The 16717-nt window shown below is 43.1% G+C and overlaps 1 protein-coding gene across 2 annotated transcripts; it reads right to left on the reverse strand.

Annotated features, from left to right (window-relative positions):
- Positions 1–3206: 3206 nt before the first annotated feature.
- On the reverse strand, positions 3207–14467 carry LOC149367756 (uncharacterized). Of its 2 annotated transcripts, XM_089557411.1 has the most exons (12): positions 13349–14467; positions 10159–10348; positions 9175–9249; positions 7238–7364; positions 6973–7049; positions 6740–6799; positions 6492–6551; positions 6309–6371; positions 5554–5616; positions 4960–5153; positions 4490–4649; positions 3207–3610 (listed from the first exon to the last, which is right to left on the reverse strand). In XM_089557411.1, exons 2-12 carry the CDS (start codon positions 10343–10345, stop codon positions 3450–3452), a joined length of 1227 nt encoding a protein of 408 aa, XP_089413537.1. In that variant the 5' UTR covers positions 10346–10348; positions 13349–14467; the 3' UTR covers positions 3207–3449. The 2 variants fall into 2 exon arrangements, with proteins under 2 accessions (XP_089413537.1, XP_089413544.1); XM_089557418.1 differs by lacking the exons at positions 6740–6799; positions 13349–14467 and having other exon boundaries at positions 10159–11343.
- Between the last annotated feature and the right edge of the window lie 2250 nt (positions 14468–16717).

The following is a 16717-nucleotide window of genomic DNA, read 5'->3' on the forward strand; positions in this document are numbered from 1 at the left end:
TTTGATTATAAGGGTGGCAATATTGCTGGACTTGCGCACAATTCTGAAGAGGCTGCCAATAGTGCATTCGTTTTCATGGTGCAAAGCCTTACTTGTCCATTTAAGGAAGTTGCACACATTATCCCTGTCCGCAAAGCTGATGCCGTGTTTCTGCACAAGTCAATAATGGATGTCGTCACTGGCTTGGAGAAAATAGGTTACAGAGTTACCTGCATAGTCAGTGACAACAACTCGATAAACAGAAAGGCAATGTCTTACTTTGCATCTCCGCCAACAAACGGAATCGTTTCTCCCCATCCATGTGACTCCTTGAGACCGTTGTTTTTTGTGATAGACCCAGTCCACATACTAAAATGCATTCGGAACAGCTGGCTAAACCAGAAAAGTGACCAGCTGTGTTTCTACTTCCCCGAATTCGAGGATGATACAGCACAACCACGGCGCATGTTGACTGCGTCATTCGCCACCATCAGAAACGCATACAACCTTGAGTGTGACCAACTTCTTAGATACGGTCATAGTTTATCAAGGAAGGCGCTGTTTCCATCCAATCTTGAAAGGCAAAACGTCAAGCTTGCTCTACAGATTTTCAGCGATGGCTTACCTCACGCACTTCGTGCGCTTGGAAAAACACACAACCTGAACTTCCCAGAGTACACTGCTAGCTTCATTGAGATCATAGTTAAATGGTGGAAAATCGTGAATGTAAAGACTCCGTACAAAGGGAAGAGACTCCGCGACCATTTTCAAGAGCCGCTGTTCCCCTCTGTGGACGATCCTAAACTGGAGTTCTTGTACAAGCTGTTGGACTGGCTCGATGAGTGGCACAGCAAACGCCTCGACAGCGGTTGTTTGACCAAAGAGACGCATACTGCTTTACACCACACAACTCACGCACTCATCGAAGTAGCCCGATACTGCTTTGAAGAGCTTAATCTATCTTACGTTCTTCTGGGAAAGGTGCAGACGGACAGTTTAGAGGAAAGATTCGGCAAATACAGGCAGCTGGCTCGAGCACAATATCATATTTCCTTAAGACAGATTTATGAAGGCGAAAATAAACTACAACTGCAAAACACGCTGCCTAAACTTCAAGAAATCTGTGCAAGCTAAAAAACTGAGAAGTGGGAACACCTGCACGGATCTGTGGACACGCCGCGCCCTTCGTTCAACGTCGTTGTGACTGCAGCGGCTTTATCAAAGATAACAGACATCATCCCCGTTCTTGTGTACGTTGCAGGATACGCCGTGCATACAGCTCTGAAGAGGCTAAACTGCACAAAATGCAGATCAGCGCTAACAGTGAGCAAGACCATCACAGTTTCGCCCAACGAAGAAAACTACGATCTTGTTAAGCAGCTGGATCGCGGAGGACTTGTTTTCCCGGCAATGTTTGCAGTGAATGCCGTCGCACACAATTACGTCGTAGTTGAACAGCTTGCAACGGACGCGGAGCTTTTAAGAGCGCCAGACCAGCGTAAGCTCGTCACGGAGCTGACAATGGATTTGCTGACAAATGACGACTCGTGTGAATTTGATGCCTGTGACGATGGACACACGTGCGAATTTGTGCTTAAACACATTCTTTGGTGCAGCACTAACATCCTTCTTAAAATCTTTTGCAGCAGGATGAATGACAGAACCGTTGATGACGACAACAAATCTAAAAAAAGAAAAGCTGAAACCCTAAAAAGCAAATAAACGAACTTGCGTTCCGTAACACGTTTTGTTGGGAACAATTTGTTAAAACACATTATTGTACGCCAAGCGATCAGCTCCCCCAATCATTGCGCGCGCTTATCTGCTTCCGCAGCGCCCGCAGGCCTCGATGCATGAGGTCACGACGGGAGCGCTGAGGCTGAAGGCAGAGTCTCTTTGCATATCCCTGTTCTTGTCGACACGAAGGAGGTCAGCGCCTTGGTCGATACGGGCGCAGATTACTCTATCCTTAGAGGACGGCTTGCGACGGCCATGAAAAAAGTGACGACATCCTGAGAAGGCCCGACATACGTACGGCCGGCGGACATGTCGCACCACTCGGTATGTGTGGGGTGCGGGTTACGGTTCGAGGCTGCACATTCGTCGCCACTTTTCTCGTTCTGCGCAAATGTTCTCGCGATGTCATCCTTGGCATCGACTTTCTTCGCGAGCACGGTGCTATCATAGACCTCCTGAATCGCTTGGTGACGTTTTCTACCACAATTGCCACAGAAGAACCAGCGCACCCGGGTTCTCGGTCCGCCCTGCGAGTCGCCGACGATAACGTTATGGTGCCATCACGTGCCAGCATTCTCGCTAGTTACCTATCACGAGCCACATCGGGGACTCCGGGTTGTCTAGCCTTATCTCTCCCTCGTACTCACTAAGGGCGTTGCGGTAGCCCGAGGCCTCGGATGCATTCATGACGGTTGGACAGAGGTCCTTGTTACCAACTTCTGCAATGAGCATCGACATTTGTTCTATGGTACTGCCATCGCTCACGTCGACCATGTTCAGGAAGTGGCCGAATGCTTTGTTAGCGAGGAGGGCACACCTGGAGCTGACGCCGCAGCGGTCAACAACGTCGACATAAATCCAGGCCTCCCACCCGCTGAAAAGAGGCAACTCCAGGACCTCTTGCGGCAGTTTGGTGCGTGTTTCACGTCGTCGTCTAAAGTGCGACAAACGTCAACAGTTAAACACCGCATTATCACGCGTGAAGGAGCCCGACCCATCCATCAGCAGCCCTATCCCTCGGGAGCGAGATGCTATCCAAACACAGGTCAAAGGGATGCTCACAGACGGCGTCATCCAACCGTTAAGCAGTACGTGGTCGTCTCCTGTCGTCCTGGTGAAAAAGAAAGACGGAGCACTACGATTCTGCATCGACTACAGGAAGCTTAACAGTGTGACCAAGAAAGACGTGTATCCGACGCCGCGTATCGACGACTCCCTCGACCGACTTCGTCAAGCCAAGTACTTCTCTTCGGTCCACCTGAGGAGTGGTTATTGGCAGATAGAAGTTGATGAGAGGGACCGTGAGAAAACCGCCTTCATCACAACAGGCTGTGTGAATTTCTCGTCCTCACATTCGGGCTCTGCTGTGCTCCTGCCACGTTCGAAAGAATGATGGACGCAGTTCTTACAGGTTTGAAGTGGCAGACCTGTCTTGTTTATCTTGATGATGTCATCATTTGCATTCAAATTGCTAAGGCACACCTCTGATGTCCAGGCTACTGGTAGTTTACACCTTCATTGTTAACAAGTGCAAAAAAGATGACAGAAGATAGAGAAGCCAACACAAGTGCCTATTCCTATAACTGGGCTTAGACCTAGTGACAGGGATGGGCTAATTACAAGCAAGGAGCTCAACCCATTAAACTAGTGAAATAGCCTGCCTCCACTTTCAAACAGTAGGGGGAAAAAGACAAGCCCACATGAGTACAAAGGTGACTTTTTTTTTCAAATTCTCAGTACATGTGGATAAGTGTATAAATCGCATCAGCACAATCCAAGTACCTCTTCTTGGCATTCTTCAGCCGTGCAGAGCAGTTCTTGAGCCACCCTTTAACTCCTGTTTGGATATCCTGCAGTGATGCCAGCGAGAGTCCATTCATAAGCCGTACTGCTTCTGTAAGAGGCAAAAAAAAAATGACGGCATAAAAAACACTAAAACACAATCACGAGCACAACAGTTTCAAGGATCATGCTCTAGAGTATTATATGATCACGGTACATCATGATCGTTCTACAACACAAGACAGTGCAATGTTAGTTTAGTGCATTTTTGAATCAGCAGAATATGCTGAGCAAAACGAGATGCTACACCATCTGTCAGTAATCTGAAATGCATGTTGGCTGTTTTTGTTGCGTCTACCCGCTGGTCTTGCTACACAACGCAATGCACACGTTTTGGCAATGTACAAAGTGTGTTTTATTCATTAACCACACATTTACGTTCAAGTAGGCCCTAAGCTGGCTAAAGAAGGACCTTGCTGTGTCGCTTGCGACTCGAAAACTATGACTTCAAGTAAAGGTCAAACTGAAACCGAAACTGAGGCCAGATATGCCAGAACTAAAGCACTGCTCCGCAGCCTTGGTTGCATAGCCACAAAAAGTTGCCCGGGAGTAAAGGTTTTTTTGCCAGGCGAAGTAAGAGAGGGCTTCAGCTGAGTAGGATACAACGTGAAAACAGCAGCTATCCTACTAAAACAGCAGAACTATGGGCAATGGTACGTATGCAGCATGTGTATTACTGAAAAGTAAAGAGATCAGTTTTAATTTTTGACAGTAACAAACAAGTTAGAGACCTAGAAATTCTTGTGCCGATATGATGCTTTAACCACGAACTACTATATCAATGAAAAATTATGTATGTTGTTTGTATCCAGCTATGATATGACCATATATCTTACAAGCGCTGTTTAGCGGTTTGCAAAAATTTCAGCACTCAAGAATCTAATGCCAGAACTGCCTTGAGTAGTCATATGTGACATGGGAGTATACTCACTCTGGATCACATTGAATAGTTCCAAGTTAGCAAACACCTTCTTGCCTTTCTGGCCATACAAGCTATAATGTTGGCCCAAAGAGTCATCAATCAACTTTGATAATATCCTTGTCGTCGCAGCTTGGGCAGTGGTTCCACCTATACCAGCAAGCTGGCGAACCTGTAAAACCAGTAGGGGTTATGTAATACATGTTTTTGGCAGGAAATCTGTCCAGCAGCATTGCTAATGTAATGCCCACATTGCACTTGCTTTTACTTTACATATCCATGGCCACATCCTTCTTTAATTTCCTGCCACACTAATTATGTGCTCCCAATGAACCATATATGCACACTACGAGCAACTTGTGCACTCTGCTTTATGCCTTGCATCCTTCTCTGAGTACCCTGTCAGGTACATGAACTGGCAACTATGTTTATTCACCAAAAGCAAATGAACCACACCAGCACACTTGTAAAATGAAACATACCAGTCGTGCATGAAACTCTTGACATTTCAGCTTTTTTTCAATTTCTTGGATATCCTCCTCTGTTTTCAATGGTAAAATGACAGATTCTCCAGACCCTCCACTATCACCGCACTGTCCTTTTTCCAACAGCCCTTTTATCGCTCTAAGCTCTTTCTTCACAAAGCAAACTTCTCGCAGAATCCGAAGTGCATTATCTGAAAAGAGTAACCAAGAAACAGAAGTAAATGCATTAAGCCATAAAGTAGAAGCACACGTCATGCCTGTTGTTCTGATGGAGCAAGTATGTGGCATGCTGTATACAGATTGAAAGGACTGGATATTACATGGTGCTGCCCACAAAAGCAAATTGTGCTGCAGTACCAAGCCCAAAGAGCCAGCACAACTCTACAGCTTGATTTTGACAGAAATCTGATTCAACTGGCTGAGTAAAGCAGTTCATACTTGAATAAATTTACTTTACTGTTGACACAGTTCTTATTGCACATGAAACAAACTTTCCTACTCTCTATATTTACTGAGACAGATCCATTGTGCAATTATTTCCTGCATGGTGCTCAAGTATTTTGTTTTCTATTTGCAAGAATTTTTATTTACCAGAGCTGATGCTTCCTGCTTCTGATGCTGCCCGGTCTTTCACATGTGAGCATCCAAGGCAGGCTGCATATAAAGCAAAAATGTTAATACAATGAATGATGAACCTCTTCCATATTATACACCAGTGTTTTTAACGTTCATCAATATGTAATGTTTTTTGCTACTATGCTGAAGTTAAAGTACCCGACGAACCAAAATTTGAGAGGTCTTTCGGACCACAACTGCCCCAAATAGATCGAACAAAGTAAGTGTTCACTTAATAGCAAAAAGTACTGCAAGACGATAGAAATAGACTCTCATAAATTGATTACAACTCAAAATTTCAATTGAAACAGTTACTTCTAGCTTCAAATGACTGAACATGAAGTCAGATATATGTGCATTCATACTGAATAATTTATGCTCAAGCCCAACAATCGGTGTCACAGTATGCTCAAAGAAGTAACTAGACACTGCTTCCTGGTGGCGACTGACTGTGCCCAACATAACATAAGGTAGCATTTGTATACCTCAAGGATTTGGTGGCAAAAATCCCATGGAAGTGTGTGATGCTTCAGAGCTCTGTTTTACTGCAAGCAAAAATAACTACACATAGTTGGATATAGTTACATAAATGCTGCGTCCATTATGCTGCACACATTACTATACAGTTAGACCCGAAAAGCAGTCATACGATGCTCAGACTGGCAATGGAAACCTATGCAGCTTGATGGCACCTAATTGCACTTAACATATAATAAGGCAGGTGTGCGTACCTGAACTTGGTGACATAACGCCTGTGGAAGTGTGGGCTGCTCCGAATTCGAAGTGCCTTTTCTCTGTGGGCAAGGATGATGCGTGTAGCTTATAATAACATATATACATACATATGCAGATACAAAGACATGCGCAGGGTTCTGCATTAGGGGGAGGCAAGTTTCACCGCAATGCAAGCATACCTTGAGTACTTGGTGGCAGAACACTTGTCGAGGTGTGAGATGTTTCAGAATTTCGCCCCTCTGCCGGTAGAAATGATTGCATATAGCTGGATGCATTTACACTAAGACTGTATCGATCACACTCTACACATATACTATAATGCAAGCAAATTATAAACTGAAATACTCCAAGCCAAAGAACTTCAGCAACACTGATTAAAAGCTCTTAAACTCAAATGAAATTAGCTGCTCCTAGCATTTAACAGTACCTGAACGACTTGTTGCCAAAATGCCAGCAGAAGTGGGTGATGATTCAAAACTTCTTTCCCCTGCAGACAATGGAGACTGCATATAGCTGGATATATTTACATGAATGTTGCATGCATTTCCCTAAGCAGACTTGCTTAAGTAAAAGCCTGAAACACCTACACCAGCAAATAAGCACTGTGCAACTCAGTGCTGCTTAACAGTACCGAACATATGGTAACGCTAGTGACCTCACCTGAAGGACATGGTGACAAAATGCCTGTGGACGTGTGCAATGCTGCAGAACTGTTCTCTCCATGCAAAGTTGAACCACTGCAATTAGAAGCAACAACACAAAATTAACCAAACAAGAAAAATTATAACCTCCATGAATATGGTGTTTCTTTGTCATGAAAAGAGTACTTTTGAAATTCAGCTCCTAAATTAGAACAAGCTCTTTGAAAGAATCAGTTATTTTCTTATCACCCAGAAATTTTCTTGAGAAAGGGAACGTTCCATGCCTTTGAGACCTGAAAGGTGAGGGTGGAATACCACGGAGTCCAAAATCTTTGTTTCCATCTTCAAAATCAGAGATATCAGAGCTGCTCAAACTTGCCGATACCTTCTTTCGCTTCCCACGACCCTTCTCTGAAAATGAAATGTGAATTTGCAGCAAAAAAGTTCAAGGCGATGTCTATACTGGGTACCGATTCTAAATATCAACAGTTTGTGAATGCCACTAGCACGAAGGTGAGAAATTCACCACATAAATAGCCACCCCACTCAGAACTCCATAGATAAGACTGCTAGAAGTGAATTTACAATTTTTTTTAATTACTATAGATCTGCATTTTAAAAATTATGATGAGTACCCTGGTGTAGCCTTTGCAGATTGGTTATACAGCGAGGCAGGTATTCTGGTTGCTACAGAGCTAAACAATTTAATTAGCTAAAATCAAGTAATGAACTTCATTTTTGATTTCAAGGGCAATACTCTATAATTTGATGGCCATCAAAAAAGATGATTCTCCTTTCTAAATTTTCTTAATTGGTCTTATGCCTCAAAATTTCAAACGCCAGATATAGTATCTGGAAGGTAGTTGAGCTTGCTTTCACACATTGCACATTTATAAAATAGCTTTGCTAGGTGCAGTACTGTCACCAAAAATCATATTATATTCTTTCACATAAATATGCAAACAGTATTCAATATTACTACTCAAAAATATAAGCAGTACCATTTTTAAATGTGCAATGGGTGAATTGCCAACTCGAGAAGATTCCAGATGCATAATTTTGGCTTCTAGAGATGCTGTGGCGAAAGTGAAGTGAAATTGTGAAAAAAAAAGGCACTGACTTTTACTGACAACATACTCTAGCGAGGCCGCTGTCATGCAATCCACACAGACTACATTGGTCCCAAACAAGCACCTGTGCTATGATTTAATTTTCTGCTCAGCACACCGCTCAAGAGCTCTAGATAAATGATCGAATCGAAATGCACAGATAGCACTGAGATGTCTCTCATAGTTTGTTTAAAGACATCTGTACACAGGGTAACAAAGGAGAAAGGAGATGGCTACACAGTATGAAAGAGCACTGAACAAGGGTTGAGGGGGCCCGAGCCTGCAAGCCAAGCCAACATTTTAACAAGGGATCTTGTCTTCATCTGAGATAAGCCCCTTTGTTGAAATGTTGGCTCGCCTTGCAAACCAAGGTACCCCAACCCTTGTTCAGTGCTTTTCCATATATCTGTGCATAGAGACATCACTCGCTATAACTCACTTATCAAAACATGACTCTCACCACTTCAGCTATATCGTTTCAACACCTTAAAATTTAGCTGCTAACAGCAAATATGCAAAGTAAGCATGTGTTGCCAGCTATGAAATGGGAAAATGTCATTTCAGATAAAGAGCAAGCCAGTTCTCATGCCAAGTAAAGTACAGCCAGCCGTCACAGTTTCAAAGAACCTCTTCACTACTATACTTACAGCTGATCATTGTTTAAACAAGTTTATTTACATCATCCCTTCTTATAATGTACACTAACAGCAAAGTCCAGTGCAAAACATTTTTTCACATGACAGATGATGAAGCAGGTGGCCTACTCACTCCGAAATTCTACCACTGATAGGACACAGAAAGATGCGCCAAAGCCTCTCTTGGGCATGTGATCAATCAGATCAGTAAGATTCACTGAGTATTGCATATCCAAATGGCAACTATTCAAAGCATAGCATCATGCAAAGATAGTATCCAGCTTAGCAAGTATTGAGCAAATTAGGCTACTTTGTTTGCATAAATGATAAATGGTTAAGCCATAAAGCTGTGCAGTAACTAGTTCTTAATTCACAGTATTTTCTTGTTCACAACTTTCAAAGCCAGAGTACACCTTTTCAAAGCTCTAGTGGCAGTACTTCTGAAATATTTAATACTTGAAATTGAGGGCTACATACCTTGATCTGTTGAAGTTGCGATGTCATCTGTATCCTCAGCTTTTCTTAATTTTGATCTTGCCCTTTGGTATGTGTCTAAAATAAAACGAAATTGGACGTTCAGCATTCATTTTAGCCCAATTTAAAGCCTCCAACAGTGAATGTCAAAAACAATTGTTTAAAAATCTAATGTGAAATGTTTCCTTATGACTTCAGTAAAAATAACACTACTGAACATACTGTCAAAGGCAGACCGCAATGAAGAAAGAATTTTGGAGGTTTGTCCTGGTTAGACCACATTATATGAGTAACCTCTGTCAATCATGGCAGTATATTTGTATGGCTTAATAACCTTTCCTTCATTCCAGCAAGCTATATTGGCAAGATGATCCGACTCAGTGCCTGCACCATAGAGTTGACATATTCAAAGCAGCGCGTGCCTTATTTGCGGCAAGACTGAAGGGCCATGCACCAGCAAATCAGCTGTTCTACCCTGGCCTAGTCACTTGGTACACAGCAGCATCTCTCCCCAGCAAATCATGCATGTTACTTCATATGGGAACACCTCCAGCAGAGGAAGGTCGAAACCGTGCCTAATTTGATCATGAGAGTTGCAGTATGAAAAGTAGAGCTTATACTCTAAAATTTCCACTCCAAAAATACTGATAAATTTTATAATCAGTTTTAACAAATGAAACGTCAACAGGACAAATGAAACACGACCACTCTGCTTCCAAAGCTAAGAATTATGGTGATCTATATTGTGGAAATCCAATTTTCACTTTGTATAAAAGTAAAACTCAACTGTGCTGGTGTTAACTATGAAGTGACTACTATCTTGTTTCACTGTTTGTGCTTCATCGCATCCATGTTGCATTAAATGCAGACAGTTCATGCTATATTAAATATTCCTTTAATTAACCAGCAGAATTCAACATATATCCTCTTTTCTTAATCCCATAAGATTAAGAAAAGATAACAGGGAAAACACACTGGTTTTCTTACCTTCAAAACTCAGAACGTGAACAGTGTGCTTCTTGAAAGAAGCATCTGGCACTTCTCGGTGTTTCACCGCCTTGACGGTACGAGTTGCACGGAACGCTGTTGGCCACAGACACTCGTCTCCTTTTAGCCAATTTGTTGGCACCACATCGACTGAGTCATCGGATAAAAAACGAACTATAGCAAACATTGCCTGAAAAAGTGAAAACTATTAGGCTGCAGACAGTAAAAGCATTGAAGTGTTGGTAAAAAGTAGACAATTAAAGATACAACAACACATACATCTGATGATGAGGCAAAATTACATAGTATGAAGCAATGGAAAAGCTAAATACTCAATATTGGAACCTAAATAAGGAAGCAGCATACATTTTGACTGGACACGCGATACCGGCCACACCTTGCAAGATGACAGATGAGATACAACAAAAATGCCCACGTCACTGCAGCGGCAAGGTACAGTGTAGAAATCTCTCACCTCTGTGAACTGTCTGCCCACAATCACTTTTGAACCTGCTTCATCAAAGCAAAAATCGGAGACTAGGATTACGCAACAGTTGGAGAGAATGCAGCCATTGTCTCCAATAGCCGATTTAAGGACAAACTTTGGAAAGACGGCAGTGTGAAACTGTGGCCCCCTGCAGTCATTCGGTAGCTGTCCTCCCATATGCATCTTCTTGAAAACAATGGAAGGTTCTGGACCATTCTGGAAGGCATTGAGGTTGCCACTCTCTTTGAGCTCAATTAATCTGTTGTGCAACTGCTCAAGCGGGCGAGTTGAACTGCGAAGCAGCTGTTTCAGACGAAACATAAAGCTTTCAGCCGGGAAGGCACTGAAATTGTCTAATGCTCCATAGTTTGCTACATCATCAGCAAGATGCACTAGCCCATGGACATTATATGAAACTTTCCCGCGACCATACAATGACTTGAAACTGCGAACAAAAAAACAAAGAAGGTCCTTGGCATAATTATTGTATGTCATGCACATGGATGGGCTAGCAAGTATGATAATAGCAACATGCAGTACGAGGAAATGTTCATACCTCTCTTGCCCTAGGACACCTTTCAACACTACTGGACCAAAGTATAAAACAAAGGAACGGAATTCAGTTGCCTTCCAAAAGCCAAGATCCTTCAAAGACCGTGGTAGTCGTGCCAGTTCACCGCAGCAAAATTGTTTCAAGTCAACCAAACTCTGAGATATTTTATTTACAGACAGTGATGGCAGGCGGTAAGATTTACTGCCCTTAATCCACAGAAGCAGCAGCTTCTTCACAACACCAATGCAGACCAAATGCATATAATCTAAAGGAAACTGTGTGACTAGGCCTACAGGCAAGGACTGAAGGGGCGTGTCTTTTACATGGTGTTCTTCTTGTGCTTTTTGAGCAAATGACTGATCTGTTCGCAGCTGTGCGTCAGATTCAAGAAAAACGACCGTTCCATCTACAAACTCGCCCTCTTGTGTGCACTTTCCGCAGCCAAAGTAGCCGGAGTGCGACTTGGTGCCTAACAAGAATGCTTTAGCCGGTGCGTCACAAACAAATCCCCTTACATAAACAGAGAATATTTGTCCACAGAAATGGAATCCATTTGCCAAGAGGTCTTGAAGCTCAGCAAGGAAATCCGAAAGGTACTCCTCAACGGAATTTGGCTTTGCATGGCCATGATAACAGCCAATCAAGAATACTCCACTATGAGCTACGTCCTGAGTTTTACCAAGAACTGGCCAAAACTGACTGTGAGTGCTTTTGGTTAGTGGCAGCCCATCAACATAAAACATTATACCAATTTGGGGTGGTATGGTCGAAAGGTCACTGACTTGTACAAGTAGGCTTTTCAAACTCTCTGCAATGCCGAAGTGAAAATAGGAACCCGGTGGCACATCTCTAGTTACTGCGCATGCCCTGCGAGGTGTAGACAGCAAAGTTCTTGAGTCGCGCGGCAAGCCTGAGAAGATGGGGTAACGCCTCAACTCATTCATAAGTGAGGAAAGGGCTCCATGAGTGATCTTATGATCACCAGACCATTCAGTCAGGAAGTGTTTCATGCGACACACTGAATCACTATTTGCCATGGCACTATTTGTCTGTTTTTCACTGATGCTGCTCAAAAAAGTTCCAGGCAAAGCCTCAACCTCGGAATCTGTAGAGAATGCATCTGAAGGGAAGCTCTTGCTTGACGCAGTTTCATCTGAGCTACTGTTGTGAACAGGCACAGGTTCAGAATTAGTGCATCCCACTCCTACCTGCAGACAGCTGTCATGAAAAGCACCATCTTGTGCCAACTCAGTTGGGCAAGATCTGCCAAAATCGGCCCCCCTTGCAAGGTCACCACAACTGCTTGAAACTGAAAAAATGCGCGCGTTCGGATTATCCTCAGAATTCGAACTGCCTGAAACCGAAACAATGCGCGCGCTCGGATTATCCTGTTCAAAGGACGGCAGCTCAGATGAAACCTCTTCATCTCCAGAAAGGGTATCAGCATGACTACTAGGTGAATCCATTCCCTCATGAGAGCTGCATTCAGATACGTCACCACCAATCTCGCATTCGAACTCTGACGTAGTGCAAACATTATTGGAGGCGTTCCTGTCCACCCAGTTACTACAGCTTGCTTCTGCAGTGCTCCGGGTATCAGTCGTGATAGGCTGAGAGCTACATGTAGAAACTTTTGACACAATTTTATTTAACCGGCGCCTCTTCTGCCACCGCGAAAGACTTTCAAAGGGTTTCTTTGGCCGCTCCATATTACACATTGCGCGCACCTGACAATCCGGCGGGTACACCTACACGCTCATCTTAGTTGAAAATGGAGCACTGTCATACGAGAGCTCGCGGGTCGGCGCACACGTGCACGATGTAACTAAGCGAGAAAGAAACGGGGCAAGCCTACCGGAGTCGGCAGCACTAACAATTAACACCGAGACGCCCCGCTGACGATAAAGTCAGTCAACAAATATGCAGTCAGCAAAAATTCCAGTGAGGAAGCGCTAGTTTTTGCCCAGCATGCATAGTTCTATATTTTTTTTTGGCCGCGGTACATAATTACATTTCGCGTGCACGTGGATGCATGCCTGTAGTACATCTGACAATCCGGTCGGGATACTGGATACACATAAAACACCTATACGTGCATGCTATCCTAGTTGACAATTGAGTACTGCTCATCAAAAACGTAAGGACACTACCCGAATATAGGCGCCGCTCCCACACCGGGTTGATGTTGACACCAAAGAAGCACGATCAATAGCGACGACGGAGCAACCGCTCCAGTTCCTTTCTCCGGCTTGTCTGACAGTTTGCGCGGGAACAACGGTCAATGTGCAGTACCGCAGTTAACAAAATTAAATCAATTCAAGATACGAATACAATAATTTCAAGTGACAATTAAAATGAAAATAAAAAAAATTAAAATATGATGAGAAACAAATACTAATAATAAAATTAAGTTTTCAATTTTATCAAGGTTGGAATCGCTGCAGTCCTGGGGTGAGTGCGGTTGAGGTAGTGACGTCGGCAACATCCAGTAACGGTAGCTGAGAAAAAGTAAGCCGGAGAAGCATCACAATGCATTGTGCTTGTTACAAACGTCTGGCCGGTCGGATCCCGGAGCTGGAACAGATCCCCCTGATCTGATCATAGAGATTACGGAACTCCGATAAATTAATTCAAACGTAGCATTTGTCAACTTATTCAGGCGCGGATTTGAGCGGCAAAAAAATTGGTGTGGCTTGATTGGTTTATGTGGTTTATATTAATATGTTATGACAACATCCCTTTGAAATAAAGCGACTGAGGCTAGTTATAGTTATGTGAGACTCCGTGAAGGGCTGCGGAAATTTCTACCACCTGTGTATATTTTATAGGGTTCTTTGGCGTGCCCTGATATCGCACGCACAGTGTAGGTAGCTGTTCCTGATCCTACGGGGTTGGGATAGGTAGGTCAACGCCGCTTGCGGCGGGGGCTAGCCTGCCACAGGAATTTTATCTCTTGTAGGCCGTCATTGCACCTGCCGCTTCGGTGGCGGACGACGGCTGTTGCGACGCGCGTCTTTCTCTCTCGCTCTTCTTTTTCTTCCTTCTTTCTCTATTTTCTCTTCTGTCCGCACGAGGCAGCGGAGGTGGCTCAGCAACAGAGCCAGTAGCAGGCCCGTGCAATTTCTTTTCCTTCTTCCTTCAGTCGCAACAACAACAACAGCACACGCGCGTGCACGTACGTGGGCGCCGGCTTTTCGCCGCCATAGAATTAAAACCTGCCTTTAATTTCATAGCCCTTAATTTTAGAAGTGCGTGCGCAGCGCTATGGCTGAAAATGTTAATTTTAGTTTGCTGTATATATATATATATGATACATATAATATTGTGCAGGCTTTAATTTTAAGCTTTTCTCTCGGATTCTTATAATTGTTGCTAGTTCCGTTTCAGCTTTTTTTTTCGATTCACGGGAATATGGCGCGACAGTCGGCTACTCGTTCATCCGAGTTGTGACCTAGTCGAAGCGCCGAAGCCAATTGCATCATGTGTACGCGGCCACAAAAATGTCTCCCGGGGATGTCTTGGAGACAACTTGCTAAGCCAACTTCTAAACGCCTTGTGTAGCTGAAGACGCAAATATCCCTCCAAAGAAATCTTCCAGGCGTCTTGGCTAAGATGTCTATTAGACGAGTGTCAAACACCGTCTTGTAGATGTCTTTTGTAGCCCAAGATATTTATGACTTTTATAGATGTTTCTAGACATCTACAGGATATTGTGGGCTCAGTGGGGTCATCGCCTTGGTAAAGAAAGCAACTCGCATGCGATAGCAGCCTAGCTGTATCCACTTAACAAAAGCTCCAATACATGCAAATGCCCTGTTTTAAAACATTCAACGCTGCACTTTGGTATGTAAAACACTGGCTGATACTGTTTTGTGATTTGTAAACCAAAGGTTCAATCAGGCGCGTTAGTGGCAAAGCCGACACCTTCACCACAGAAGAGAAATGGAAGGTTACTTACTTTTGCAGAAAACGAGGCTCACACCTCAGTGCAACACTGGTAGTAAACGATACCGCAGAAAAAAAGGGAAAATGCAAACTGCAGCAGCGTGAAGTGCCAACCAGCGGGGAAAAAAGTGCGCACCGAAACGTACTACAACGTGCGCAGCATCCGCTTCGCGCGCGTAGCTATCGCTAGCCTCTGCAACGCCAAATGACCAAATGAAGTACTAAATTTCTAAACGTAAAAAATAAACAAATCATTAAAGAACCAAAAAACAAATTGAATCTAATACTTTCATGTAAAACTAAGCACTTGCAGCTTCCACTAAGATTTTTTTTCTGCTTTGAACGGTTAAAACCACTTTGGCAAACTATCCTGCATCGCCACCGTGCGGAGCGACACCAAGCAGCAAGCTGCGGCGTGACTACAGTGTAGCGTGACTCAGATTCAGATTTATTTCAACAACACTTGGTTGCCGAGGAGGCGAACAAAAGGCAATCAAAAGTTGCCTGACGAAGCGTCCGCCCCCTTTACACTCTACAACTGAGCAGTGGGCAGGTTTAACCAAAGAAAACAGACCGTAACACCAAAGAGACATTGCATATAACATTATACACGAAAACAAAAAAAAGAAAAAACAAGAAAAACAGCACATATTCACTTAAGGCACACAATTAAGAAATGCTGCACAAAGTATATTCGTCAGTCAACATTGTTACACAGAATTGCACATAAAATACAAATATCGGTGTCCCTGAACATAACAAAAGGCATGAAGAGCTTAACTAAGCCGGCCAAAGTAAGGTTTTCTTTTCTAATAGAACATGGATTTTTTTTTTATAGGGCAGATATGTGGAGAAAAAGTAAGCCATTGCTATGTCACAAAAAGAAATGGTTTAGCTTTTTGCTAAATGCTTTCATGGAACGACTGTCGTGAATGATTTCTATAATACCCGAGTACTTATTTAGAAGATCAGCGATTCGATACTTTAGAGTTTGTGTACCGTAGTTCGTACGCACTATAGTTCTTTTCTACAGGTAATATGCCGAAGGTTATGGTCGTGGTCTCTAAAGAAGAAAGTTTGCGAGAACCCAGCCGGGTCCATTTTTATTTGATCATATATTTTCAAAGCTACTCTTTTGTTCATGATATTCGTGATAGTTAATATCTGATGTTTTTCGAAAAGTGGGGCTGAGGGGGCTCTATATGGAGAGTTTTCTATTAATCGTATGGCTCGTTTTTGTAGTATAAGCAGGTTTTCCATGTTTGTTTTTGTTGTAGTTCCCCAGACAAGAATACAATATTGCAAACGAGAAAAAACTAGACTATAATACAACTGTTTTTTTAACCACATTGGTAGTAAGTTCTTTACTTTAAAGATAATTCCGATTGATCTGGAAATATCTTTTCGTATTTTTTCTATGTGCAAAGACCAGCTCAGATTTTCTTGAAAAATAACCCCCAGAAATTTGTGAGAGTTTACTCGTTCTAGGTGTTCCCCACGAAATTGTATAATAGGTTCTCTACTGATGGCTTTATTTCTGGGATGGAAAATAATGTACTTTGTTTTATTAGTGT

The sequence above is a fragment of the Amblyomma mixtum genome, chromosome 1, assembly GCF_055824585.1.
Source record: "Amblyomma mixtum isolate Tamu chromosome 1, ASM5582458v1, whole genome shotgun sequence".
Classification (NCBI taxonomy): Eukaryota; Metazoa; Arthropoda; class Arachnida; order Ixodida; family Ixodidae; genus Amblyomma; species Amblyomma mixtum.

What these genes read in the sequence shown, in the direction of transcription:
- LOC149367756 (XM_089557411.1), bottom strand. Translation starts at nt 10,345, where the DNA reads ATGTTTGCTATAGTTCGTTTTTTATCCGATGACTCAGTCGATGTGGTG. An exon ending in TCACGTTCTGAGTTTTGAAG is followed by an intron (nt 9,250 to 10,158) that starts GTAAGAAAACCA and finishes GTTTTATTTTAG; the next exon opens with ACACATACCAAAGGGCAAGA. An exon ending in TCACCTTTCAGGTCTCAAAG is followed by an intron (nt 7,050 to 7,237) that starts GCATGGAACGTT and finishes TTCTAATTGCAG; the next exon opens with TGGTTCAACTTTGCATGGAG.